This window comes from Drosophila eugracilis, unplaced genomic scaffold (assembly GCF_018153835.1).
Source record: "Drosophila eugracilis isolate 14026-0451.02 unplaced genomic scaffold, ASM1815383v1 contig_2167, whole genome shotgun sequence".
Taxonomy (NCBI): domain Eukaryota; kingdom Metazoa; phylum Arthropoda; class Insecta; order Diptera; family Drosophilidae; genus Drosophila; species Drosophila eugracilis.
Genome location: NW_024573052.1, coordinates 3704272 through 3729540, shown reverse-complemented (window position 1 = coordinate 3729540; position 25269 = coordinate 3704272). Strand labels below are relative to the sequence as shown.

The 25269-nt window shown below is 46.3% G+C and overlaps 4 protein-coding genes across 4 annotated transcripts; 3 read left to right on the top strand and 1 right to left on the bottom strand.

Annotated features, from left to right (window-relative positions):
• Positions 1 to 13795: 13795 nt before the first annotated feature.
• Positions 13796 to 16574, top strand: LOC108105413 (synaptic vesicle glycoprotein 2C). Its single transcript, XM_017211961.2, has 8 exons — positions 13796 to 14244; positions 14319 to 14497; positions 14864 to 15045; positions 15113 to 15348; positions 15401 to 15693; positions 15754 to 15913; positions 15977 to 16104; positions 16170 to 16574. The coding sequence occupies exons 1-8, from the start codon at positions 13805 to 13807 to the stop codon at positions 16223 to 16225; spliced, it is 1674 nt and encodes a 557-aa protein (XP_017067450.1). The 5' UTR covers positions 13796 to 13804; the 3' UTR covers positions 16226 to 16574.
• Positions 16575 to 18212: 1638 nt separating this feature from the next.
• LOC108105412 (3-oxoacyl-[acyl-carrier-protein] reductase FabG) lies at positions 18213 to 19062 on the top strand. Its single transcript, XM_017211960.2, has one exon. It carries the CDS (start codon positions 18222 to 18224, stop codon positions 18978 to 18980), a length of 759 nt encoding a protein of 252 aa, XP_017067449.1. The 5' UTR covers positions 18213 to 18221; the 3' UTR covers positions 18981 to 19062.
• A 1111-nt stretch (positions 19063 to 20173) lies between these two features.
• Positions 20174 to 23767, top strand: LOC108105509 (RUN domain-containing protein 1). Its single transcript, XM_017212134.2, has 3 exons — positions 20174 to 21579; positions 22080 to 22886; positions 23425 to 23767. Exons 1-3 carry the CDS (start codon positions 20399 to 20401, stop codon positions 23612 to 23614), a joined length of 2178 nt encoding a protein of 725 aa, XP_017067623.1. The 5' UTR covers positions 20174 to 20398; the 3' UTR covers positions 23615 to 23767.
• Positions 23764 to 25148, bottom strand: LOC108105510 (crossover junction endonuclease MUS81). The gene has a single exon (XM_017212135.2). It carries the CDS (start codon positions 25042 to 25044, stop codon positions 23764 to 23766), a length of 1281 nt encoding a protein of 426 aa, XP_017067624.1. The 5' UTR covers positions 25045 to 25148.
• Between the last annotated feature and the right edge of the window lie 121 nt (positions 25149 to 25269).

Sequence of the window (25269 nt, the reverse complement as noted above, 5' to 3'; positions counted from 1 at the left end):
CAGCGATTGTCGACTGACATTTATGCTTAGCACTGGAAAATTGTGAAATTGCCGATGAGCGTTATTTTAACTGTGCCGAACAAATGCTCAGCAAGTGTCAATTAACAATACACAGGGCGTTGTAATTGCATTAACTTCAACTGTCAGTTGATGGGCTAACAGTCTGGAAACATCAATTCCTTGGAATTGGATTGATAATTGCTAAGTCCCTGATTGACAAGACGTTTACCTGAAATTAATCAATTTACCAGTTCAACATTATTTAATTTATGTAAGAGGCTTAAATTGCGTTATTTTTTACATGACTTTAATTCAAACATTTTGCTAAACTACATGCAAAATACTAAATTATTCATTTAGTTGACCTTAGGAAAAACACACCTGTGGGTGTGAACTGTTTTTCATTTGATTACAGCCCGCAGTTAAAAGGAAAGCCCAATTTAAAATGACCGTTAGGTCAACCGCGTTACGAATTTAAATTTAAATGAATTTTATTTTCATTAGTTAACAATTAACTTTTTGATAACGCCGTTAATGCTTACTCCCACGGCCCTAATGGGCTTACAACTGTCATTACTTAATGAAACATGTATGGAATAGCCATTATTATATTGAATATGACGTTGTACTGTGTCCTTTTTTAATTTCAGTTAACTCTGCCCGTAGTCGATTAAACCTTTTTATTGAATTACTTCAAATCCCTCCCCCACCCCCTCCACTTCCACGAGTGCCAGCCAATCGCCGGACTTATCGATAACACGCTTTGCCACGCCACAGTCAGATCAGCCTGTTTTCCAGCAGTTTTTCACTCCACTATTCCATATTTCCCCGCCCCTGACGCATGACAAACTGCACCCCACACATTGTGACAGCTGTCCCTCCAAGGGCCATGGCCCTTAGCCACCATTGCCCTGTCCAACATCCCGAATCCTGCATTTATGTTGGGGCGATAGTGGCCTGGTCCATCTGCATAACATCCATCATCCAAAGGACCAGCAAAAAAAACATCCAGATACAATTATGCCGGGCGACGCTTTTTTCGCCCAGAACACTCCCATTTGCAAATATGTATGTTCGAGGACGAGTGTGGCTAGTAAGAGCGTGCATACACAGGAAGGAAAAGCCTAGGCTCTAGCTTACACTAATCACTTGGAGTCAAGGAGTTTCCTTGATTAACTACAAGATTGATATACTCTCCTCTTTGACATTTTTAACAACTGATACTTTGATTGGCTTATAGAAACATCGCAGGTTTTTCTTTCTGTGCAGCATATCCCTGACCGTGCCACCGAATCGAGGCAGTGGCTCTCGATTGGCATTCCCAGGGTGCAATATTGCCGGGGGCAACGCTGGAGGGATGTAATCCCCTGTTGTCAAGCGTGAAGAAAACAAAAACACAGAGAGTAATCAAGAGCTTCTGGGAATGGAACCCCAAATACCCTTAAGTAGCTGTGAAATCACTCCACACTTCAAATTTAAATCCATAAAACAAAAAGTTGAGTGTGCAAACTCATTAATTTTCAATTAATCGATTGGATTTAAGTACAAATATGCGTAGGAGTTGGGATACTGTACTGTTCTACAGCTCATCAAAGCAAAGAGAGCACCCGATATGGGGAAAGCGTATCGACGGCAAGAAAGCGTCATTGAGATGTCAGCTGTGAAAAGTTGCCTTGCCTGGCGACGATCTCGGTTCAGTTCGGTTGGGTTGCTCTGGGTTCTCAGTCCGTGTCCCGCGTCCCGTGTCCCTAGACCCGAGTCCTCCGACTTTTGATAACCCACTCAGTGTGTCACCAAACAAGGGTGGGTGCGTCTGCGTGTGTGGCAAGCCAATAAATATCGTGTTTATGCTAACACCCAGAAACAAACAGCAGGGAATGCTGTGCCGGGAGGTCCACTGCATGGAAATGGAAGAGAGGAGGAGTGGGTGAGGCCGGGGGACTGGTGGCGAAATCGAGGGCCTCCATTGTGTGGAAAACTGTGTGGAAAACTGTGCAAAGGCGTTGGAGCATAAACAGTTTTTGACATTGTCAGGCCAAGACACATGCTAATGCCACTGACTGAATGACAAGGGTGCGGGAGCCGCCATTGGGTGCACTCGAAAAATATGGCTACTAAAACTCAGTTTTATGGATTTCGTGTTGCTAACTAACTGGCGATGAAAGGATTCAATCCCTAAGACTACATAGATTAATACAACATTCTAGCAAACTTTACGTTTGTTTTTCTCAATGTACGGACTTTGATTTTGATTTGGATTTGGTTACTGTGCTGTGAATAACGTCGGCTCAACTGACTTGCTGAGTGAGTATTTGTCGTCGATCACGGAAAGAAATGACTGATTCGAGTTCCTTGGCCCAAAGTGTTCCAAAATTGACTTAATCGAAGTCAACATGAACGAATGCAGAGCTTGTTAAATAGTAAAGTGATTAGTAAGCAAGAGGAAAGCACAAAACAAATACAATGGAGGTCGACTTACTGCCTAAAAATACATTTAATACTTTTGTTTTTAGGCCAACACATTCGAATGCCTGCATAAATTGCCTGCAAACATGAGTGAGCACTTACTTATTAAGCCAAACTGCAGGCGAGTGTGAACAAGTCAATAGACACCCAATAAAGGCTTAAATAAATGCCAAATAAAAGCAAGCAAATCAGCCAGGACCACATTCTACCTGTCAAAAATGTTCAGCCACACTTTCCACCTGTGTGTTCTCTGTGAACATTGTCCTCCGGCCATTGGCCATTCGGATTCGGATTCGGATTCCCTGCCCTGGGCCTTAAATATGCATTTTCTGGTAGTGTAGGCCCTTTACATATGTGTAGCCCGGTGTAGGCCTGCCCAGTCAGCCGTAAACGTTATCTTTTTTCCACAAAACTCTCCGCAATTTTTCCAGCCTTCAGCCTTCAGCCTACCTCACTTCCTCACTTTGTGTGGCTCTGCATGGCAGTGGGAGTACGAGTACATATGTACATATGCTCATATAAGCCCCAAATCTATAGAGTCGCATAACCGTACTATATCTTTTGGCTTTTATAGCTCTCGCCGTGATTCACGTTTCGAAGGTCCCGGCCTGTGGGTTTTATGGACTCATTTTCCGACTGGACGTGATGTGAAAGTTGTCCCACAAAAACACACACCCGCACACGTGTTGTGGGTAAACCGATTTGTCATTATTATTGAAGACCATAAAGTCACCAGGACCGTCGCATTCCGGAATCTGACGACAAGTCGAAACGTTTACCCAGCGCTTAAGAGGCAACACCCTGAGCCAAGGGCGGACGGATCAAATATCCTGCATCATCCCAGTGATGAAGCTGTGTGCATCCTCCGCTGGGCATCACAAATGGGGCAAGTTAAGGGAAATGTTACGGGATTTGTGTTTGTTCTACTAATAAAATCTTTAAAAATTTAAACAACTCAGTAAGCTAAGGCTATTTCGGAGCTTAATGTTAAAACACCAATCCCAAGGGAACCGATTTGATTTTTCATTATTCAAAATGCGAATGCAAAACACTTTCGGCTGTAAGAGCTGGCCCAAAAAGCATACGAAATCTAATTGACGTGCAATAAATTTCATATTTCACACTCTAAATTCAATTTTCAAAGCACTGGGAGTTGTTATTAATTCAACAAATTGCAGTAAGCCCCGGGTGTCCTCTTTTTGCCGGACAGAACGGGATAGGACAAGGGAGGACAGGGCAGGCTAGGACAGGACAAGACAAAACAGGACAGGAAAAATGCAGCCCAGTGGGGAATTCGCTTTGAGAACTTCTCTCATTTTCTCCTCGAAATGAAGGTGTGAAGTGTCAGTGGCAGAGAAAAAAGGGATGGAAAATACGAGATGCAGATGCAGCTGCGGCTGCTGCTGATGTTGCTGCTGCTGCAGCAGATGCGGATGACCTCGTCTTCCATTTGTGGGACGGCCGGCACTACATTATGGAATTTCCTTTGTACTTCATTCCAATCAGGAAAAGTGAAGTGTCCCCCGAGGAGGAGGCAGCAGCGGGCTGCATGGGGGAAAATTTTGTTGTGCTGAAACCGAATGGGAATGCGAATGCAACACTTTGTGGCAACTTCCAGCTTCCTGCGATGGCTCGTTTTCCGTGGCCCTTTTTGGCCATTGGCCCTCCAATGTTTGCTTAACCAAATTAAAGTTTTTGGCCAGACAGGAGGAGCAGAGAGGAACGTGTGGCCTCGGTCTGTTTTCACCCGGCTTTTTCACCATTTTCCCCCAGCCGCAAAAGCCTTCTGCTTAATTAGTTGTAAGCGAATTTGTATTCAATTTGCTGGCTCTGCCAGTGGTCGGGGCATTCGGGGCCGGCAGCTTTCCCTACTCCTCCCTTTCCCCATCTCCCATCTTCCATTTCCCAGTGCCCAGTTCCCAGTTCCCAGTTCCCAGTTCCCAGTTCCGCTTCCTGTTGGTTGGGCAACCAAGACCAAGACCACCTCCATCATATAACTCGGCCTGGCAGGCCATAAATTATGTTGCCTACGACTTGGCAATTAAGCCTATACAGAACGAGGAGTGCGGGACATAAAAAATACAACAAAAAATGAGCAAAGAGCCAGCTAGTGGCGCGTGCCGAACCGACGAAAATATAGTTTCGAGCCCCCGAAGTGGGATCTCTCCTCCGCTGAGCACATCAAATTTACACCTAACAAACTTCATAACAAAGTCATAAAACCCACACACAACCAGGCCCATAAAAATGTTAAAGCCATGAGCAAACAGGCCAAGAAGACCAAGAGCAGTGCAGGCGAGGTGTCGAGCCTGGAGCATACCCTTTACCTTACACAGCCAAAAACAGTTCGATATTAATTCGAATCTTCCATGTAGAGGGTACTCACGAGGGCTTTAAGGCCCCTTCAAAGAGCTTGCTGCACCTCTCAGGCTCTCACGTTCAAGGACAACTTTCTAAAGAACAACCTTATGATTTTAATTAGTTTTATTTGCTGAATAAAAAATTATAAGAAAATATTAGGATTGCACACCAAAGCTGATGTTTTGATAGTTTTTTTGTGTCGTGTGCCAAACCGCAGGCAAAATTGAAACCGAAACTGCAAAAATTCAAACCAGCCAAAGACGAGACCTGGCAGAGGCAATAGTAGAAAGTGGAGGGCGGCAAAGGGGCGTGGCCTCGGAACACTTAAAGTGCCTGTTTAAACAGACTCCTTTTTCACTTTTTTACCCAGCCCAACCAGCCAGCCAGAGCCGTAGCCATAGCCATAGCCAGAGCCAGAAAATTGCTCACTTTGGGGGCGCCAGCTGAAAATATGCATATGAATATAAAACTATGCGGACAGGATGTGTGTTTACGGGGTGACTGTGTGTGTGTGTGTGAGTGTGCGTGTGTGCTCAAAGTTTTGCCACCATCCTTGACCCCGCCCCCTTTTCAGGCACCCAGACAGACAGACAGTATATGTTTGCCTGTCACTGAGCCTGTAATGTATTCTAATTGAATGTTGAACTTGACCATCTCCACATATGCAAGCGACTAACTGGGACCGGAAAGGACCTCGCACGCACACAGCTGCACAGACACACACATACAGCGAAGGCCAGAAAGGAAGGAAGCTGGGCACAACAACTGGGCCCAGAGTTCTCTCGAAGAGTGACGGAATTGGATGGACATACTAGTTAGCCAGTGATATGTGATCCGAGGATTAATTCTTCAGACTTGCCTGCACCTTGATGAGTCCAAAACCAAGAACGTCCTCAGGAAACTACAGCCATCGGTCGTACGTAGTTAATCTGTCATAGTTGCATTCGTTGGAACTGCAATTTAAGAACTTTGCAATTTGTTCGCACAAAAAACACGTAATTTATTGCCTATTTCCATTTGATTTGCATATTTTTGCATAAGCAATTGCAAAAAGAAGGTGTCAGTTTATAGATAATGAAATGTAACTAAAAATCTATTTATCATAGATACCAGCATATAGTACTTTATATCTCAAACTGAGCTAAATATGGGGTCGTAAGGCTTTTCACAGCTTCCAGGGTTCATTTCAGACAACACATAAAGTTTTTCAGATAAACTTCTGGGCCTGTCACTGTAATAAAACAAATATGTAGCTCTGGAGATGAGTTTTGGGCGACGGAGTTGTCGGGCAACTAGCATTTGCAATTGAAATGCAGAAATCATTTGCATGAAATCGAAATTCGACTTCTGTCCGAAATAGCAAAATACCGAACTGCCGAAATGCACAAATGTTTAACCAAATGGGAGCCGTGCTCTGTAATTTTATTAAAAATCATTGACCACACCCCCACTCCACGCTGATTGCGTTTGTTCGAGGCAAAAACCATAAAAAAGCAACAATCAAACAGGGATATCGGATATGGATCCGATAGAGATAGAAATTGCCTAGCAAAAATCCCAACAAATATATACAAATGTAGTAGTACACAGGAACAGACACACACAGACACACACACATATACATATAACAAATGCAATTTCCATAACAAATCAAATATTTTATGGCACAAGCCGAATGGCAGCCCGAAATCGTTCTCTTCTTTAAAGCGAGCTGGGAAAAACTCACTTCTTGTCCCATTGTTGGAAGGAAAAGTGGTTGGGTTATGACCCTAAATCACTAAGACACACACACACACACACTCACACACACACGTGCAAATATCCTTGTGTATGCTTTGGTTTTGCGGTGGTTCCGCTGGGAAACCCAGAAAAGGCAACAATTAGTCGGACATTTGCCTTAAATAATATTTGCCAACTCTGCCCAACAGAATCGTCATAAATAAACCAAAATTCTCGAGATGAGCATGAGTCGGCTATCCCCTGGCTAGGATTTCCAGTGGTTAACCCTCTTTCAGCTTAAATATTTGATTTTTCCCATTAAAGTTCATTGTTATCATCTCAGTTTTAAAGGTTTATGAGATTTGAGTCAGAATCTGAATTGAATGAGTTTTTCCTTTTGTCTAAACTATCAAGTCGATTGGATCCTTTGAGTCCGTTACCAAACGTCTTCACTTCTCCTATTGCCCATTGTCCAACGATTTTGTTACAAATAATTATTTGTTTTCCATTTTGGGCAAAGCATTGAAAGCTCTCCATGCCCAACTTTTGGCCCACCCAAGTGTCAAGTGCATTATGTACCATGTGCTGGTGCGGGTGTTTGGGTACCTTTATCTGTGCAGAGGGAAAAATAAGTTTGAAAATCAATTCCTACATTGCCAAAAATAATAGTTCCTATACCTGATTAGTTATCTATTACCTCGTGGTTAGTTATCTATCAGATGTTCAGATTTCAGCTCGAAACTAATATTCCAATGCCAAATCGTGCCGGCGCTTTCTTCCTGTGTCCATGCGGTGCGGCACAGTGCGCAAAATGTGGCAAGAACATTTACACAAAGCCCGGTGGCGACAGCAGCACCAAAAACCAAAACTAAAACTACAGCAATTAACTGCCAGAGCAAGGCAATCGGCCAGCGGGCAGTTGAGGGTTAAGGGTGGTAGCTGTGGGTTTTAGGGGCTTTAGGATGGAAAAACAAATCAAGCGAGGCTAGGGCTGTGATGCACTTGTTTTAAACATTCAAAGAAGCGAAAAATCGTTTAAGTAAGCCGGATCATTGGGGTGGACCGCAGTCTACGTAGTGACGAAGTAGGAATAGAGAAATACTTAACAGTAAAATGAATGGTACTGATCAGAAGTTAACTTTTAAACTAGCTAACAGCACATCAATTAGATCGAGATAATCACCATAGGTTCTCGGTTTTCGCATCTTTTGGATGATTTCTCAAGTGAATTTTTTAAAGGAGTGAGAAAATTTCAGAAATCATACCTTTGTGTGTTATTTCTAAGATGCGATCGTCACGACATTTTCCCTCGATTAGAGGTGTTTTTTGTTCTATTGCAAATCCCACAAAGCGCTTCCAGGAAGTGGATGTGAAGGGTGTTCCGGAGGGTTAATAGGGCTAGCAGCAAAGGGTTGAGTTGAAAGCGGGCTCCAAAGTTGTTTTTAAGCCTACGTAACAATCCTCCCGCACAATCCACCGACATCCCATCGAGCGAGGGAAGACCCCTTCCTCGTTTTGGGAACGTTTTTGCAACAACGTTTGCAAAAACAAAAACAAAAACAAAAACAACAACAAAAACAGAAACAAAACGCTAAACCACCAAACACCAAATGCTGTCGCTGTCAGACGGTCGCAGGGGGTTAAGGAGGTGGATTACGGAGGCGGTGGCACTGCAGGGCAGAGCAGTCGGTAGCCGTTAGCTGGCAGCTGCTAAAGTTTCCACGCACACTGCGAGAATCCAAAATCACATGATTTTCTAATATTTCAAATAATTTATATAACTTCTATAGGAGGTCTCTTTATGGCCTCTAAAAGTCGGGGAAAAAGTTCATATCAGCAAACGTAGAAATCTGACAAACTTATAAGAAGTTTTAAAACCAAAAGCTATGCACTTGCTTAGCAGTGTAGCGGTGACCCAGAGACCCACTTGCCCCCGAATCCCTGGCGCTGTTCATTTGCGCATCTAATGAAGCTGAGCGCTGCAAATGTGCGTGGGCGGTTAACGGCTGTGGGAAAGCGGGAAAGTCGAGGGCAGCGCCGTCAGCTGCTGCCATCAACAACGCATTTCGGTGGAAAAAGTTTTCCCGAACAGGAAAACCGGCGGCATAACATAACGTTTCATTAGAGATGAGCTGATAAACATGCAGGCGCAGCCTGCACACAACTCCATAAAACAGGTAATCTGATATCCTCTAAATTGCAATGGCAGGGCTTCTCTATCCTTAGTCCTTTAATAATTGCAAAGGGGTTAAGTAATGTCGAATATTTGGAAGTCTTAGGGCTTATCCTAGAATACACCCTATAATATATATATATATCCTGCAGTTAGCCTATATAAATCCGACACATTCGTCGCCTGTTTTTGGTACACATGTGAGCCTTGTTTTTCTGACTGATGTTTCATTTTTATTTTGGATATTGTTCTTGCCGTTGTTGTTTTTGGTCCGGGCCAGCCTTTTGTTTTGCTGGCCATAAAAATGTTCACAGTTTCTTGTTCAGCTGGCAAGGGGGCGTGGCAGGGCCAGAATGCCGGTGGAATGCCTCATGTGGCTGGGCGCACGACAACAACAGCGCTGAAATTTGAGTGGCCACCACAGAGCGAAAGGGGTGCGAAAAGGGAGCTAAAAAGGGAGCGAAAGCTGCAAACAGAGACGGAAATAGTGGAATTTGGCACGCCAATACAATAACAAATTAAAGGCACAAAGGATTTAGCGTGTGGCATGGCTTAGATCCTGCGGTTGACCCGCACGCTCCCACTGGAAGAAATCATAGCATACTCGTGGGGGTATTCGATTTTTGGGATAACCTGGTCGCGGTGGCTCATGTCGCTGTTTCGAAACTACAGTTCTTTGTTCGACAAAACACGTGTTTAAAATACAAATTATTGTAATAATTAAAACCTTAAAAGGCACCAAAGGGATTATGAAATGGCCATTTTTATCCTGGAATAATAGTAAAAAGCTTTAGCTTGTTAATACTATAGCCTTCATCCGATTTTGTAGTGAATGAAATTGTTTAATAACATAGGCAGTCGACTTATCATCAATCAAACTGATTTAAAACTGTTCTTTTTGCTGAACCCCTTTCAGTACTGCGATTGTTTCTCAGTGTGCGAGTGTGTGCGTGGAAATAGCGCGGAAAAGCGAGAAGAACAAGACTAAAAATGCAAATGGGAGGGGCAGGGAGATGAGAATGGAAATGGAAATGGCGGAGATGCAGGGCCAGGCAGAGGAAAGGAGCTAAGCCGTGAGCGCACATTACCAGCGATTACTCCGTTGGCGTTTACCGTTAACGTTACCGTTACCGTTAGTTGCTGCTCGAAACAAGCTCTTGCGGATGCGAATGCGGGTGCGGATAGGAACATTGTTTTAAGCTCACCAAGGCCTAAAAGTTGCCTTCCATGCATCTTAACTACAGCTTCGATTGGCTTTCCCAGGTGATATTTTCAGAAGAAATCGAAATTTAAATGTGAAAATCAATCGCTTTTCTAGCAGTGCAGCTAAGCAGCAGAGTGTAAATGCAGTACTCACGGGAGCGTAGCAAAATCGGCGGGGCGGATAAAGTTCGACTAAAGACTTCGGTAAAGTTAACCAACAATCGAAAGCGAACTGCCGATTAAGTGATTAAGTTAGCAAGTTCTCTAAACCATCCAATTAAGCGCCCGTCAACTGGCCTGCCTGATTGATTGATTGACGGACCTGCGTTGCGACAGGTGCGATGAAGGATGGCTTTTAACCAGGCCCTTTTCAGGCCCTCCAGCCATCCAAGTTGGCAACAGGTGGCAACAGGTAAAGTGGATCAGCTGGGTGGCTGAGCTGAATGTAACACGCAATGGCACCTGCTATGCTAATAGTCCACGCATTAATTCGCTTACTCATTGAGAACCCTACATCGCTTTTCCACCCGCCACCGCCAGTTTTCCCCGCGGCATTGTGTTTTCCCGTCTTCGCGGCTGCACTACACAAAATCTCACTCAAGCTCACACCTGCTTGGCGGCTTTGGGATTGTCGCTGGCTGTTCGGGAGCGTTAAATGCAATAAATTGCATAAAACTTTGAACCTTTCAGGGCGGCACTTCCAGCAGAGATGACGGCGTGACACGACAAAGAACGTCTTTCTACAGTAATATATATATAAGTTGGAAGTTTCGGTTATATTGGATGGGAACAGCCCATCAGTCACGACCCAAGCGCTTCACATCAGCACGGACTCAAGCTCATCTCTAATTCACACCCAATAACTCGCTGGAAACAGAGGAAAGCGCTGCAAAAGGTTGGAGGACGGGGGAACGTAAACTTTAAGCACCAATGAGGGACATTACATTATTGAGTTGGCAATGGCCGTCGATAGTTTGTGGTGGAATGGTAGGGCCAAAGGTGGCGAAACGGGGGAAACTCGGGGCAAGTGCTGATGGATATGGAAGTGCAGGTGGTGGGTTCGTGGCTTGGCATCCTGGCTCCTGCGGTGCAGAGCCTGGGCATTAGTTTGACATTTACTTGGGCACGTCGTTAGCAGGCGAGGCGAGTGCCACATGCACCCACCCAGGAGTGTGTGTTCCCACCACACTGATAGAAATTCTAATGGCCATCACTGTACTCTCCAATAATAGCATAAGAAGGGTGATTATTTGTATATTTTTATAGCCAACAAGTTAACCCTTCACTGCATTGCCGCCTACAGATAAGTACTGCACATTATTGATTGATTACACAAGCAGGAGTGGTCCCTGCCATCGCTTTATGCCCGTTTACGATTGTCTTCGATTCAAAGGCTAAGCTACTTTGATCCTATTGGGAACTGAGCCCTGTAAATTTCGTTCAGTGTACGCAGGGACCGTGTGTGTGCGTAAGCGGCACTCTAATGCTCTTGTCATGGCTCGGCAATTCAAATAGTTGAAATTGTTTGAGCTTGATTTAGGCAGACACACCTCAACACACACACTCATACACACACTCACTCAGACACACCGCACACCTTGGACACAGCGTCAAGTTATTTGAAGCACTTTAGCCGTCACCCCACAGAACACCGCCCATCACGCACCCCTGAAATCAGCCACCGAAAGCAGCCCTTTCGCACTCTCTCATAATGTTTCCCCAGCCAGACCGAAAGCACAACAAATTAAGCCTTTTAACAAACACAAGCAAAAGTCCAATTTGTTGCCAAGTTGTGACGCTGTCCAAAGCAAAGCCGTTAACTACGGCAATACACAGGGAGAAGAAATGTTCTCGGAACTTCTATGTATCCGGAAAAGGTACATCCAAACAGAAACTATATCCGTATTGCCTTTGCAAGCCTCACAGGGAATTTCTTTTTGTGCACCACCCACTCGGAGCCCACCTCTCACCCATTTGACACCTTGTGCCCTGATTGTCGGAGGCGAAAAACTTTAGGTGCCCGCCTTGCCTGCTTCTGTTTGACTTAGATAATAGCGCAAAGATATTTGCGTACACCCCCGGACCACAGTCCTCACGAATCTGCTTCGGCTTTTAATATCCGCGACTGCTGCTGAGGGGCTAAGGGGCTGAGGGGGTGGAGCTGATGAAATTAAACAAATTGTAGCGTGGAAAAATTTGAGTCTTGGCTAGATTTCGTCATGTCTTTTATGGCTACTGGGCATCGTCATGGCACGAACCTCCCGGCCAAACAGTGGGCGGAGTTCCCCAGAAAAGTGCTCAGAAGCAGGCGATGCGGTTAATGGGAGGGCCAAGGGTTAGGGCCACAGTTGGTGGAGAAGGGCCACGCTTTCACTTTGAATGAATGCCTTCTTTTATGCGTTTAAACACTGCCTTGCTCGGTAAATTCTTGTTTATCTTAATTAAATTGTAGCAAGAACCAAGCATGAATCATTTTGTGCATGTGCAAGATACTCGGGATTTCGCAAAAACCCCAAAGGAATGTTCCTGGCAAGGGGCATTTGAGTTTCACGTACAGTACAGTAATTACCAGATTGAAAATCCCAAAAAGAAGTAGTAATAGAATAGAATAGAGAAGTATAGCTCAGCATTACACAACACTAAAACGCTAGTTGATCCTTTAAGTTACACATTAAGCCCACGCCGGGGACTAGACTAAGCCCGTCCTAATTACTCGCTTCGCTCTAGATTATTCCGCTTAAAGGCCGCTTAATTACTATCAAATCCTGAATTATGCCACACAAGACCCCACGAGCCCCCACAGTGGCGGCCAGATTTGGTGAAAACAAATCGCAGCACACGCCGAAAACGAAGACAGACCCCAGCACTAAGCTTCTACATGAGTAATCGTAATCCCGAAAAGTTTTGCAGGGAAACCAACTCATAACCCGTAATCATCGCAATTAGTTTAGCCCGATGACGACGCAACGGTTGCCAAGCCGGCAACTGGAAAGTGCAAATGGTAATGGAAATGGAAATGGAAACAGAGAGCCCACGCAAATCAGAGAACTGCTGCCGTGTCGTCATAGGAGCCGCAATCAAAACAGGTGCGAAGCGGAAACTCCCAAATGGCGACTATGGAATACCATTTTAAGGCCAATAATTATATAATATTTTAGAATGAGTTAAGAACCTTACAAACCTTACAAAGACTTGTGGAAAACTTTCACTTTTCCAACTTCTTTTCGTTTCCTATAAGACTCCCCCCTTCTTCTATGATCAAGCCATCCAAGGAAAGGATATACCCCGAGAGGTACACATTAAAGAGTAACAACAAATCTATAAGCCGAATCACGGCGGCCATAAAGCCTCCCGTTCGCGTGGACAGTCGCAGGGGGAGTGATCACAGCACATATACGACGAGGGGCCAGATACCGTTGATGATGCGGATGATGGGGAACCCATAAACCGCTGAATAAACAGGGAGGCGTTTAATTGTTTTCATGCCTGGCCAGAGCTGTAGGGAGCTGATGGATTACGGGGGCAGTTTACTGAAAAGTGCTCTTGAGCCCTAGGGAAATCCTAGTTACGTTTCTAATCCTTAGGCGATAGATTATACTAACTCGCTTGGTAAAGAGCAGAAACACAACATTAAACTATTATTTTTAAATAACTAATTCTACTTAAACTGCTGTCATTCATTTTACTTGATGACTATTTAAAGCTTTCTTTGTAGGGTAATCCCTAGTCGTTAGCTAATCGTAATTGGCCACAGCATCGCTTTGTTTTCTCGCCTATTGTCAAACAGAGATGACTTGAGGCCCCAGCTCCGCCTAGAAGATATAACGTATCCGCCCGACGCTTCAAGTTCAGTTAGCAGGGGCGATCCAAGCACTGAACACGATGAGTGAACCCACAGAATCCGGCGATTCCAAGCTGCCAAAGATTGCGAAACAGCCAGAAGATCCTCCCCAGAAAGATGCAGCGGCGGATTTCGAGACCGCGATCGACGAAGCTGGCTTCGGGATGTTTAACATCCTCCTATTGGTGGCCGCCGTTCCAGCGGCTATGGGCACCGTCTACGAGACCTCCACCATGTCCTACATCCTGCCCAGCGCCGAGTGTGATCTTCAGCTGAGTCTCCTAGACAAGGGCATCCTGAACGCCATCACCTATGCGGGCATGATCAGTTCGGCGGTGATGTGGGGCTACTTGGCCGACACGAAGGGCAGGAAGAATCTCCTCATTCTGGGCTATGCCGCCGACACCATATGCGTATTGGGCGGGGCATTCAGTCAGAACAGAATCCAGTTGATGATATTCAAGTGCTTGGGAGGCTTCTGGTGAGTTGCTATTTAATTACTGATATCAGTGACCAGCCTCCAGCATCTCTCACTCTGTGATTATTATGACACAGTATGAGTGGCCCCTTTGCCGTGCTGATGACTTATCTGACGGAACTCCATGGCCGGAAGCACCGCCAGCGTATCATGATGATGGTGGGCATCATGTTCTCCATTGCAACGCTCACGCTGCCCGGACTGGCCATGCTGATTTTGCCCCAAACGTGGAACCTTCATATCTGGACATTGACGCGTAAGTGCCGAGGGCGTGTTACGCGTTTACCTGAGATAATGTCAGCGATAAGCGACGTGAACTGATAACCGGATAAGCTACCAGGGAACAGCTGATGATACCGGAGGCTCCATCCCTATGGGGCTATCTATACAATGTTTTAAAGATTCCATCAGGTGGCACTTAAGTAGTTGTCTAGCAGAACCATAACAACAAACGACTGATGCCATAACCGATCTTATCGTTTTACGATATAAGCACAAGTTTATGGAGCGGAGAAATGCATAACGACTTGAACTTATATGGAAAGTTATCAAGATGCTTTCTGATTCTACGATATTTTCATAGCAACTAAAGGTTTTCCAACAAAAAACCTTCTTATTTCAGTGACATCCTGGCAAGTTTTCGTGGCCATCACCGCACTGCCCAGCCTGCTTAGCTTCCTGCTCTTCTTTTTCTTCCCGGAGAGCCCCAAGTTCCTCATGTCCAAGGGGCGCAATGAAGAGGCCATGAAAGCCTTCCAGTTCATTTACCATCTTAACTCGCGAAAACCCAAGGATTCGTTTCCAGTGAGTGGCAGAGATTCTTAGTCTTGACCGACTGATCAAAATGATCAACCTTTTCATTTTCAAACAGATCAAACTACTGGCCAATGAAGTAATCGTCCCAGAAAAGAAACACAAGAAGGAAACTACAGTTCAGGTTGAGGTTAAGGTGCCCATCGAGGGTGGTGAAGTTCAGGATCCAGAGGGTCAGAAATCCAAGAAGAGCTCCCTAAGTGCGGGTCTCACTCAGCTCCGTCCACTCTTCACCAAGCCCTACTTGAGCCTTTCGCTTTGGGTGTACCTTCTGAACTTTTGCGTTCTCCTGGGGTAAGTACTGGACTTTTCGGCATATATCAACATCATCAATTGTGATTTATAGGCAGAACACAATGCGATTGTGGCTGCCGCAGCTGTTTGCATCGATCAACGAGTACGAACAGCTGATGAGCGGGCAATCGGAGTCGACGAGCATCTGCAAAATCCTGGAGTACAGTGTCAATCGTACCCAAAGCCAACTGGAAGCAGCCACCCAGAATGATCCCAAGACTGAGTGCTCTGTGAACATAACAGCCTCTACCTATACCAACAATCTGATTGTGGCCGCTGCTGGTTTGGTGGCCTACATGCTAGCTGGTTTTCTGGTTAATCTGGTTGGCATCAAGCGCATCATGAGTGAGTTCTAGGCTTTAAGACAAGGATCAACACAATCAATCTTAATTTATCGAACTTCAGCATTGGGACTCTTCATGGCGGGATGCTGCTCCATTGGGATGTACTGGTCCAGTTCAGCGGTGTGGACCGTGGCCATTGCTTCTCTGTTTGTCACCATGGGCAGCATATCGGCCACTTCGGTGATCAGTGCCTCTGTCAATCTCTTTCCCACCTCGCTCAGGTGAGTTTTCAATTACTTAACTTGACTGAGTTCAGTCATTGATCAATACTATAATCCCTCTAGGACGATGATTGTCTCGCTGGAAATGATGTTCGGTCGCCTGGGTTCCCTGCTGGGCAACATCTTCTTCCCTGCTTTGATGGGACTGGGCTGTGTGCCGCCGTTCCTCATGATCAGTTTCTTTATGTTCGGTAAGTGCCTCGAATCGTACTCCATCCGAAGAGCTTCCTCATAATCCTTGCCTCCCTTTGCACAGCTGGCTGCCTGATGGCCGCCTTTCTGCCGCTCAAGAACAAGGCCGCCTTGAAATAAGTTCCTCATGGATTGGACACTATCCAACTCGGTTCCGCTGCTGTACATAGTGTATTTAACTTAGTTCTTAGTTTACTTTTAAGTGTCTCTCCTCGCAGTTTCTATTTTAAACTGAAATTCAATCAACATCAAGGGTATTCTTAGCTTCGGCCCGTCGAAGCCGCCTTCCTTCCTGCCTTCCTAAATTTTCAATTATTTTTTTGTTTTTTTTTTCTTGTTTTGTCCTTTTACTTTGGTTTAATTGAAAGTTAATTTATTTTAGATTGCAAGTTCCTAGGATTAAGCAATTTGTATGCAATGCCAGTTCGCTTGTCAATTACACGAATTCCTCTCCATCAATTTCCATAAACCGCTGGCACTTATCAATGCGTTCTTGAGTTGGGCGGACGCCTTGGGTTCTCTGTGCTTCGTGCTCTGTGCTCTGTGCTCTGTATTCTGATGTCCTGCCACTGACTTGCCGTTAAAAGTGACTGCACAGGAAGTCAAGCGAGAAATGCGGGCGGTAATTCGAGCAACTGGCAGTCCGGACTTATCACATTAGTAGGACACTGAAACATTGTGACACTCCGCCCGGGATTGGACCCAAGCTGACTCGAGAGCCCAGAGAAGTGTGGCTGGAGAGTCCTTCATTTACCGATGGCGAAAAGAGAGTCCAACGACTCGACTAATTCACACAAACGAACTGTGTTAGTAATTAAGACGATTGAACCAGTAATAGACGCTTTGGCCAATTTGAAAATCAATATTTTCGCCCTGAATTCAGGCATCTATGCACTTAAATGCAATTTGAACTTAAATCACCATTTCAGTGCAAATGATAAGCAGTTTAAGAAATAATATACAGTCGCCTGTGGGCCTGCATTGCCTTGCCATTTTAATTAATTAATCCACTCAGTCATAGATTTTGAGTAATTGCCGAGTCAGAGAGAATCGCTTAACAAGAAAAACGATTAGAGCAAAATACCCCATCAAAAGCACAAACCTTTTCGGCCCGAATCGTACATGAATACAGTGAGCCATCCTTAAGTCAGACACAGACGACAGCCCCGGGCAAAAGGGATATGAAATGGGCAGCAAACGGGACTGGTCTCTATCTTGAATCTCACACCTAAATGTATCCCCGGGCAGATGGTTGTCTTAACTACTGGACCTCCACTGTACTATAAGCGCTCCCAATGTCCTCCAACTGGAGATGCCTAGCGCCTTATCTTCGCCAGGAGGCGTTGATATACGAGCGCGCACTCAAGCCAAATGGAAATGCTAATTATCTGACAACGGAGGCGCTCCACTCGAAGTTTTGGGGCGGCGGGGGGCGTTATGGAGGTTCTATGGGTTTCGGAGGCCCGTCTTCTAGGCGATATGCTACGATTTCACAAATGCTTGAAATCAGACAAGGCCCACGGAAAGTTTTAATTAAAAACTTTCGGCTCTGACTTTTAAAACCCGAGTCGAGGCGGCTGCTAATGCGATGCTAGAGCATCGATAAAGACCCTCGGACACCCAAGGTGAACCTCTACAGGTTGTTTTTCCGGAGAGCAAGTAACGATTTACGTCACGCCCACACTGCGAACAACATTGGACGACTTCTGACAAACTAAATTAAAGAATCAAAAACGTTTACGAAGCATAAAACTATGATTGGGAGTTCTTAGAACATGGAAGCGATAATGTTTAGAATATTATACCTCAACAGCAATAGATTCCACCCTAACTGCATGTTTTTAAAATTGTTTTTTGGTAACTAGAAACCAAATCTTGAAGTTTTTAAACACGCAAGACCATAAACCTCTTCTTCTAGTTAAACGAAGATAAACAAATACCATTTAGCTAGAAGTAAATCACGCCCTCAATAAAAACTACTCTCTGTGCTCAGGCACTTCGTGGATTCCATTCGGAATGATAACACTTTTTTGGAGTGCAGGAGTGTAATCTTATCGGCTGCGAGAGAGCACGTCCATAAATTCCGTTTGCAGGCGAATTCCGGCATCAGTGGTTCATGATGAGTCTCAGCGACAAGGTGGTGATCGTGACGGGAGCTAGCAGCGGCATTGGTGCCGCCATAGCCCAGGTGTTGGCACGCGAAGGTGCCACCTTGGCGCTGGTGGGACGCAATGTGGCCAATCTGGAGGCCACCAAGGAGAACTTGAAGGGAGCACAGGCGGAGATTGTGGTGGCCGATGTGACCAAGGATGCGGATGCTATTGTTAAGCAGACTTTGGCCAAGTTTGGACGCATCGATGTGCTTGTGAATAACGCCGGCATTCTGGGCAAGGGTGGCCTCATCGATCTGGACATCGAGGAGTTCGATTCGGTGCTGAATACCAATCTCCGTGGTGTTATCCTGCTGACCAAAGCCGTGCTCCCGCATCTCCTGAAGACCAAGGGAGCCGTGGTCAATGTGAGCAGCTGTGCTGGCATTCGTCCCTTCGCCGGAGCCCTGAGCTACGGAGTTTCCAAGGCCGCCCTCGATCATTTCACCAAGATCGTGGCCCTCGAAATGGCCCCGCAGGGTGTGCGCGTGAACTCCGTGAATCCTGGCTTTGTGGTGACCAACATCCATCGCAGCATCGGAATTGTCGACGAGGAATACCAAGGAGTGCTCCAGCGTGCCATCCAGTCGCATCCCATGGGCCGTGTGGGAGAAGTCACCGAAGTCGCCGAGGCCGTGGCCTTTTTGGCTAGCTCCAATGCCAGTTTCACCACCGGCGCCCTTCTGCCCATCGATGGTGGCAAGAACAATCTGACGCCTCGTTAAGTCTGCGCCCCGTAATTACCTTTTCCTCCACTTCCCCTTCTTCTTTTTTTTTTTGTAATAAATAAGACGAAACCACACAGAACAAAATCTGTTTCCACGAAAGAAAAAGGGAAAAGGGTGACCCTTGAGTGGGAAATCCCAGTTCTGGCTATCATATCTATTGATATATATACTTATTTCGGGGCCTGATTACACTTGTTTGCGGGGGTGACCCCAAAATGACCGCCATGGTTGCTGTGTCAGACACTTGACAGACTTATCGGGCCCATCATCAGCCAGCTGGTGATAAGGTGCCTTGTCAGCGACAGGAGGACCAGACCGCAGAGCTGTTTGCTGCGGTTTAATCTGCGCCAGCTTCTTATCAGGAAGCACTCGAAAAAACCTGGGGACTTTACTATTTGCAGGTGTGCAGGGGGTACCGCGTGTTCCCCCACAGCGAACGGCGGACAGCGGGGACCGCTTCACACACTGGTAATGTAGGTCATAATTGTCATTGATTCGTGATTCCCCGCCCCTCAAAAGTGTAAACAATTGGGGATATTGGGACAGCTTTGGGACGAGCTTTAAGGGGATTGGTGAGAATCTCCAAAGCTCGGCCAAAGGAAGTTTTTAAAGCTTTTTAAACCTTTCTAGGCAATAAGGATAATGTTTTCTGAGGATTTACACATTCTGGGATATCTATTGGACCCAACTGAAATCTACTATTACTGTCTTGGCTAACATTTTCATTCAAAAATATAACCAAAAGATCCTTAAACTGCCTTAAATGTTAAGAATCTATCCAAGATCCAAACTTAATAAACAAATCACCCCAACAAGTTGTAAACTTTGAAATGACATCTAAACTTTCCCTCATGAATTTGTGTTAGATTTTGGAGAAAAAAGAAAGTGTTTAGCCATTCAAACAACAGTTAAAGCCCTAAAGGAAAAAGCTTAAATAGACTTTTTCCCATCACAGGGACAGTAGAACCTCATTAGCTTAAACACTAACCATTTTTGCAACGAAAGTAGCTTAAGTTCTGAATGGGAACACAAGTCTAAAGCACTATTTTTAGTAAGTAAGGATAGCAACCCGTTATAGAACTTTTTAAATAGAACTCAAAGCTTCAGTTTCACCCCCAAACAGCCGGGAAACCCCAATGAGAAAAGCCTTCCTTTGGCGAAACTTAGGGAGAAACTGGTAGTGCGTCAGACACCGTGGCCGCGCGCTCATCGTATCAACAGCACATCCCCTTGGCATCCAAAATTCTCGAAAGCTAGCGACAGAAAGAGCAGGAGAGAGCAAGGGAGCTGGGCCAGCTGGCACAGAAAGCAGAACAGAACAAGCCACCGATTGATTTTTCTCGAGCATTGGAAACGCGGAAAAACTGAGGAAATCAAACGACGCAGGGTAAACCAATCCCCTGCAGCATTTCCATATGGAAATGAAAATGGCGGAGGCGCAGAAGTCCAAGGACTCCTCCTCTGCAAGCGAAGACCAGCTGCCAGCTGGCTCTGTTCTTGCTGAGGACGAGGAAGAGGAAGTGGAAGTGGAGGTCGAGCAGGAGCAGGAGCAGCAGGAACTGCTCAGCGAACGATGGTCTCCGCTAGGAGCCAACTACGACGATGCGAATAGCGCCAGTTCTGGCGTGGATTGTGAACTGGAACCAGGGCCTGATAAATCAGAAACGCGACGTGGAAGCAGTACTGGCAGCGAACTGGCCCGTCTGCGTAGCATTGAGGAGGAGCAGGAGCTGCTCACCAGTTCCCTGCTGGCGTTGACCTCTCACTTTGCCCACGTCCAACTACGAGTTCGCCAAATAGTGGAGGCACCAGCGGAGGAGCGGGATCAACTGCTACGCGACCTTGATGACTTTGCCTTCCAGGGTATTCCGGAGGCAGTGCAGTCCAAGGAGCCCCATTCGGACACGGACTCCAATGACCGCGAAAAGGAATCTAGTGCCGATAGCCAGCTTATAGAGCAGCTGAAATCCCAGCTCACTGAACTGGAGCAAATAGCCTACGAGGCTGGAGAACCTGGCATTCTACCACAACACGTCATGCTCGAGAAGCAGAAGTTTATACTGGACGAGCTGCGCTCCAAACTCAATCTCCAGGTGGAGCAACATGAACTACCGTCACTCAGTACGGAGCAGCTGCGCCACCAGGTTGACAATGCTATCGGTGAGTTCGTGGGCCCACTGAAGATGAAGGAGCAACTGGTGGCCCAACTAAAGACCCAGATTACCGACCTGGAGCGCTTCATTGCCTTTCTGCAGTGCGATGCGGTGGAGGGATCCGTTGGGGATCGATTGAAACTCCTATCAGGAGCCTACAACAGCTATGCGGCCAAACAGACAGCCCGGAGTTCGCTGGCAGCCTCAATTGCCCCAGCTCCTGGCATAGCCAACGCTCCTGCCACGTCAACAGCTGCACCCCCAGCCTCCGGACTGGGCCCCCATTCCCCCGGGGAGAGCTTGCACAGCAAGGCACACGGACTGCTGGACAAGGCTTCGATGCTCATGCAAATGTTCGCCAGCACGCATCTGGCAAAGCCCCGAAGCCACGACGAGTTTCAGCAAAACTCGCTCAAGAAGACGCACAAGGGCAACCACTGGGGGTAAGATCGACGGGCTCTAGACCTTATTCTAGGCCTGTCTTAGAACTTAGTAATACCTTAACTTAATTAATACCTTAAGCTACGACCAAGCTATCAAATGATACGAACCAAATCGAAGTTCATGGAATCCCAAAGAAGTTTGTTCAAATAATTCAACCGTCTTACGGTCGCTTTGAACTTTTACTTCCTCAATATAATTAATTACTCTATAGTTAGCATCCCAGATGGATTCCTTCTAACGATTTGCCAGAAGGAATCTATGCTTTAAGGGATTCTGCTATTTCCAAAAGAAGTTTGTGTACAGAAACACAGCCACTTGTATGACATATTAATATTCGATTTAAACTTATTCGCTAGGGAAAGGTGCTGCAAGTCTTTCAGCCAACAGAATTGATTCCATGAATTGGTAAACTTCGCCCTAATCTTTAAGGGTTATATAGTCCTATTACCATCACCAGAGCAATAAACACCAACCTGATTTTATCCTTACTCCATTCTAGAGATCTGCGTGCCCAGTTGGAGGTGGACATTCAGGAGGTGGCTGCACTGGCCGCCACTTTGAGTTGCGATCGTGAGAAGTTGGCCAATATCAAGCGGGCTCTGCGTCAGCAGCAGCAACAGCAGCAACAGGCGGATATCACCTCTTCCTCCGCCGCTGGTCATCCAGTTATCAATGCCCAAAACGGAGCACTGACCACCTTGTCCCCCCGTTGCCGACGAGCAGTGCCAACTGGCCACGAACTGGCTCCATATGCTGCCGGAGGAGCCATATCCTCCGACTCCGACGAAGACATTAGCTATTCCAACTTTGAATGGGAGAAGGAGGGCAAGAGCCGACGAACTGCCCATATGCGAGGCGACTCTATAGCCACCATTGGCAGGGAATTGACCACGGTGGTCCGAAAGAACTTTGCCCGTACGCTGCAACAGCTTATCCAACATGGACTCCGCATCCCAGCAGAATCGGCGGCCTCCAGTTTGATGGTCCCCTTTTTAAGATGCCTGCATCCCGGGCCGCCGAAAGTCCCGCTGGCAGCTGGCGAGGAGTCGCAGTTCCTCGGCTTCGGCAGGGCCATGCACGCCTGGGAGTTGGTACTGGCTTACTACAGATTGAAGCACGGCGAGGAGTACAACAACACGCCCGCCAGAAAGTTGTCCCAGAGCTTCCAGCTGGACATTGTAGACGCCCAGGCGGTGACAGCCAAACAGAGTTTGCTCAGCGCCGTGGGCATGATCTTGGCCATGCATCGCCCCTACAAACGAAGCAACAACGCCCACTTCAAGGCATTCGTCTGCGCCGGACTCAAGTGAGTATTTTGCCAGACCTAGATGCAGAGACGTTGAAACGAAGTTAGATAATGATTTATGATTTACAATCCCAACATTATACAATACCATTTTTATAAATGCATCATTCAAGGCATTGCTCTAATTTATATTTGAGTCTTCAAGGCTTCTTGACTTGAATCTGCCTTTCCAGGGATAAATAATATATCTCACTTAGCTTTTAAACCAATAAATTATTGTTTGCTTAAATCAATTAATCATTAAAAGTATTCTTAAAACTCTTGCTCAGCTTACGAGCATTTAAGTGAAGTATTAATTTTAATATTAAATAAGACAAGACCAGCTTTTATGCTAAAATGACTGTTTTAAGATGAAGTTAGGTGAAGTTAATGATTATGACTTAGTTCGATTGCAGTCTTAACTCAAATGTAATGACTAACTTGCCAAGAGTTGGCTAAAGCTTATAGTTTTGGTAATGTAGTTAAGTTATACCCCTTAATTAGTCCCCAAATGATCTTACTTCTTACGCCGAAACTGCTTTTCTCTTCCTTCGAACAGCTCCCATCTGCTGGTGGAGTGGCTGAATCTGATCCTCAGCTGTCACGAACTGGTGGACACGTACTACACGGTGAACAGCTATGTGGCTCGCACGGGATTCCGGGACTCGCTGCGCTCCATCGACGCTCTGTCCCGATTCGACTTCGACCTGCCGGTGGACCTGGCCATTCGACATTTCCGCAACATCTAAACGGCTGACTTGTACATTTTTTGGCTTAGACTAGATCAACTATTCAATGTCCAACGGGGAATTTAGTCCAACTCGTATTCTCTCTCTCACTTAATGTATAAACTCGTGTATATAACTTTAGATATGTCCCATTAAATCAATTGCTAATCCTAACGAAAGTGCGTCGTGTAGAACTCGTGCAGGCACTGGCTGATCTTGTCGCCCAGCGGTCGCTCCAGAGGTCCACAGCGAATGCTACCGAGAAGTAGCCTGGCCTCCTTTGGCTCCGCACAATTCTCGTAGGCCTCTAGCAGGCAGCGAGGTGTTGGATATCGCTCCACAATAGCCATGGCTCGCTCGAGGGAGAGGGAATGCAGCTGCAGCAACTGTTGCACAAACACTTCCCGAACTGTAAGCTGGGCGTTCTTGGCGGAATCTTCATAGAGGGCACGAAACTTGAGCAATCCCAGCTTGGAATCCGTCAGTAGGCAACAGGACTTGTCGAGCGCCTCGCGATCCACACTGTGCAGCCGTTTGCTGCTGAAGATCTGATCCAGGGAGCGACTCATCCCAGCCAAATAGCTCATGGAGCGGTAGTGATTCTCTGTGCGCACCACCTGGACGCCACTTTGAACTTTGGCATTGGCCAGAGCTTGCTGCAGGGACTCCAGTGGCAGTCCCAGTTGCTCATTGTCTCCATAGTCCTCCACCAAGTAGATGATCTTCTTCAGGCCACTCTGCTGGAGCCGGTGCTTCTGTTCGTGGAAGCGACCATCACGTATGCTTGAAGCTAAGTCATCCATCCTCTTGCGCTCTATTATATAGGGTAACACCAGCTCATTGCCCTGTTTATCCTGGGCCACCCAAAGGAAGTCGCCGACGGTGAGGCGGCGCACTTCATAACGTACGCCCAAGGACTCCAGATAGCTTCCCGTTTGGTCCAGAACCCTTTTGTTTTTGCCACTGGTTTCCTGGGTGTCTACCAAAAGGATCAACTGGAAGGCACCTGGTTCCATTTCCACCACACGCTCCCGCTCCTCAACCGCTGCCATTTCCGATATAGCCTTTTTGGTGAGTTTCCTGGGTCTGTCCTTCTTGGTCTGTCGTTTTTGGTGCTCAAGTTGCTTTTCCTGCACCTGCCGGACGACCTCCTGAACCTGCTGCTCGTAGTGCTCGGTAACACCCGCCTCTTGTGGTGCCAATTGGAGGCGCCGGTACTGACGCAACTCCTCGTCGATCAACTGGCACAGAGTGCCACCGAATCCGCGTAGGATAGAGCAGTCCCGTCCACTGGACAACGGCAATGGATAGGATTTCAGCGATTCAAGAGCCTGGCGAAGATTAAACTGGGACTTGAGGTGACGCCGCTCCGCTTCCCGCAGCCAACGTTCCAGCCATCTTGTGAACAATGGATTCGGCTCCCGCAGACGCACTTCCAATCGAGTCTCCATAATTTAATCACTTTTATCATGCATTATATGCGCACTTTAAAAAAAAGAATTGGCCAAAAGTGAAATGACGCGCTAATTTCGCGCGCTTTTTTGTTAATAGCTTATGTAGAGATGGTAGGGCATCGATAGTAGTTGAATTCTACCTTTCCGATAGCTTTCTAGCGAATTTTACATGGGGTCGATAGTATTTAGCTTTATAGCTAAGATAGTGTGCGATACTGTATA

Excerpts from the sequence above, each read along its gene's own strand:
- LOC108105413 (XM_017211961.2), top strand. The coding sequence starts at position 13,805 with ATGAGTGAACCCACAGAATCCGGCGATTCCAAGCTGCCAAAGATTGCG. Across the intron at positions 15,046-15,112 it reads AACCCAAGGATTCGTTTCCA|ATCAAACTACTGGCCAATGA; the intron begins GTGAGTGGCAGA and ends ATTTTCAAACAG. Across the intron at positions 15,914-15,976 it reads CTCTTTCCCACCTCGCTCAG|GACGATGATTGTCTCGCTGG; the intron begins GTGAGTTTTCAA and ends TAATCCCTCTAG.
- LOC108105412 (XM_017211960.2), top strand. The coding sequence starts at position 18,222 with ATGATGAGTCTCAGCGACAAGGTGGTGATCGTGACGGGAGCTAGCAGC.
- LOC108105509 (XM_017212134.2), top strand. The coding sequence starts at position 20,399 with ATGGAAATGAAAATGGCGGAGGCGCAGAAGTCCAAGGACTCCTCCTCT. Across the intron at positions 21,580-22,079 it reads CACAAGGGCAACCACTGGGG|AGATCTGCGTGCCCAGTTGG; the intron begins GTAAGATCGACG and ends ACTCCATTCTAG. Across the intron at positions 22,887-23,424 it reads TTCGTCTGCGCCGGACTCAA|CTCCCATCTGCTGGTGGAGT; the intron begins GTGAGTATTTTG and ends TCCTTCGAACAG.
- LOC108105510 (XM_017212135.2), bottom strand. The coding sequence starts at position 25,044 with ATGGAGACTCGATTGGAAGTGCGTCTGCGGGAGCCGAATCCATTGTTC.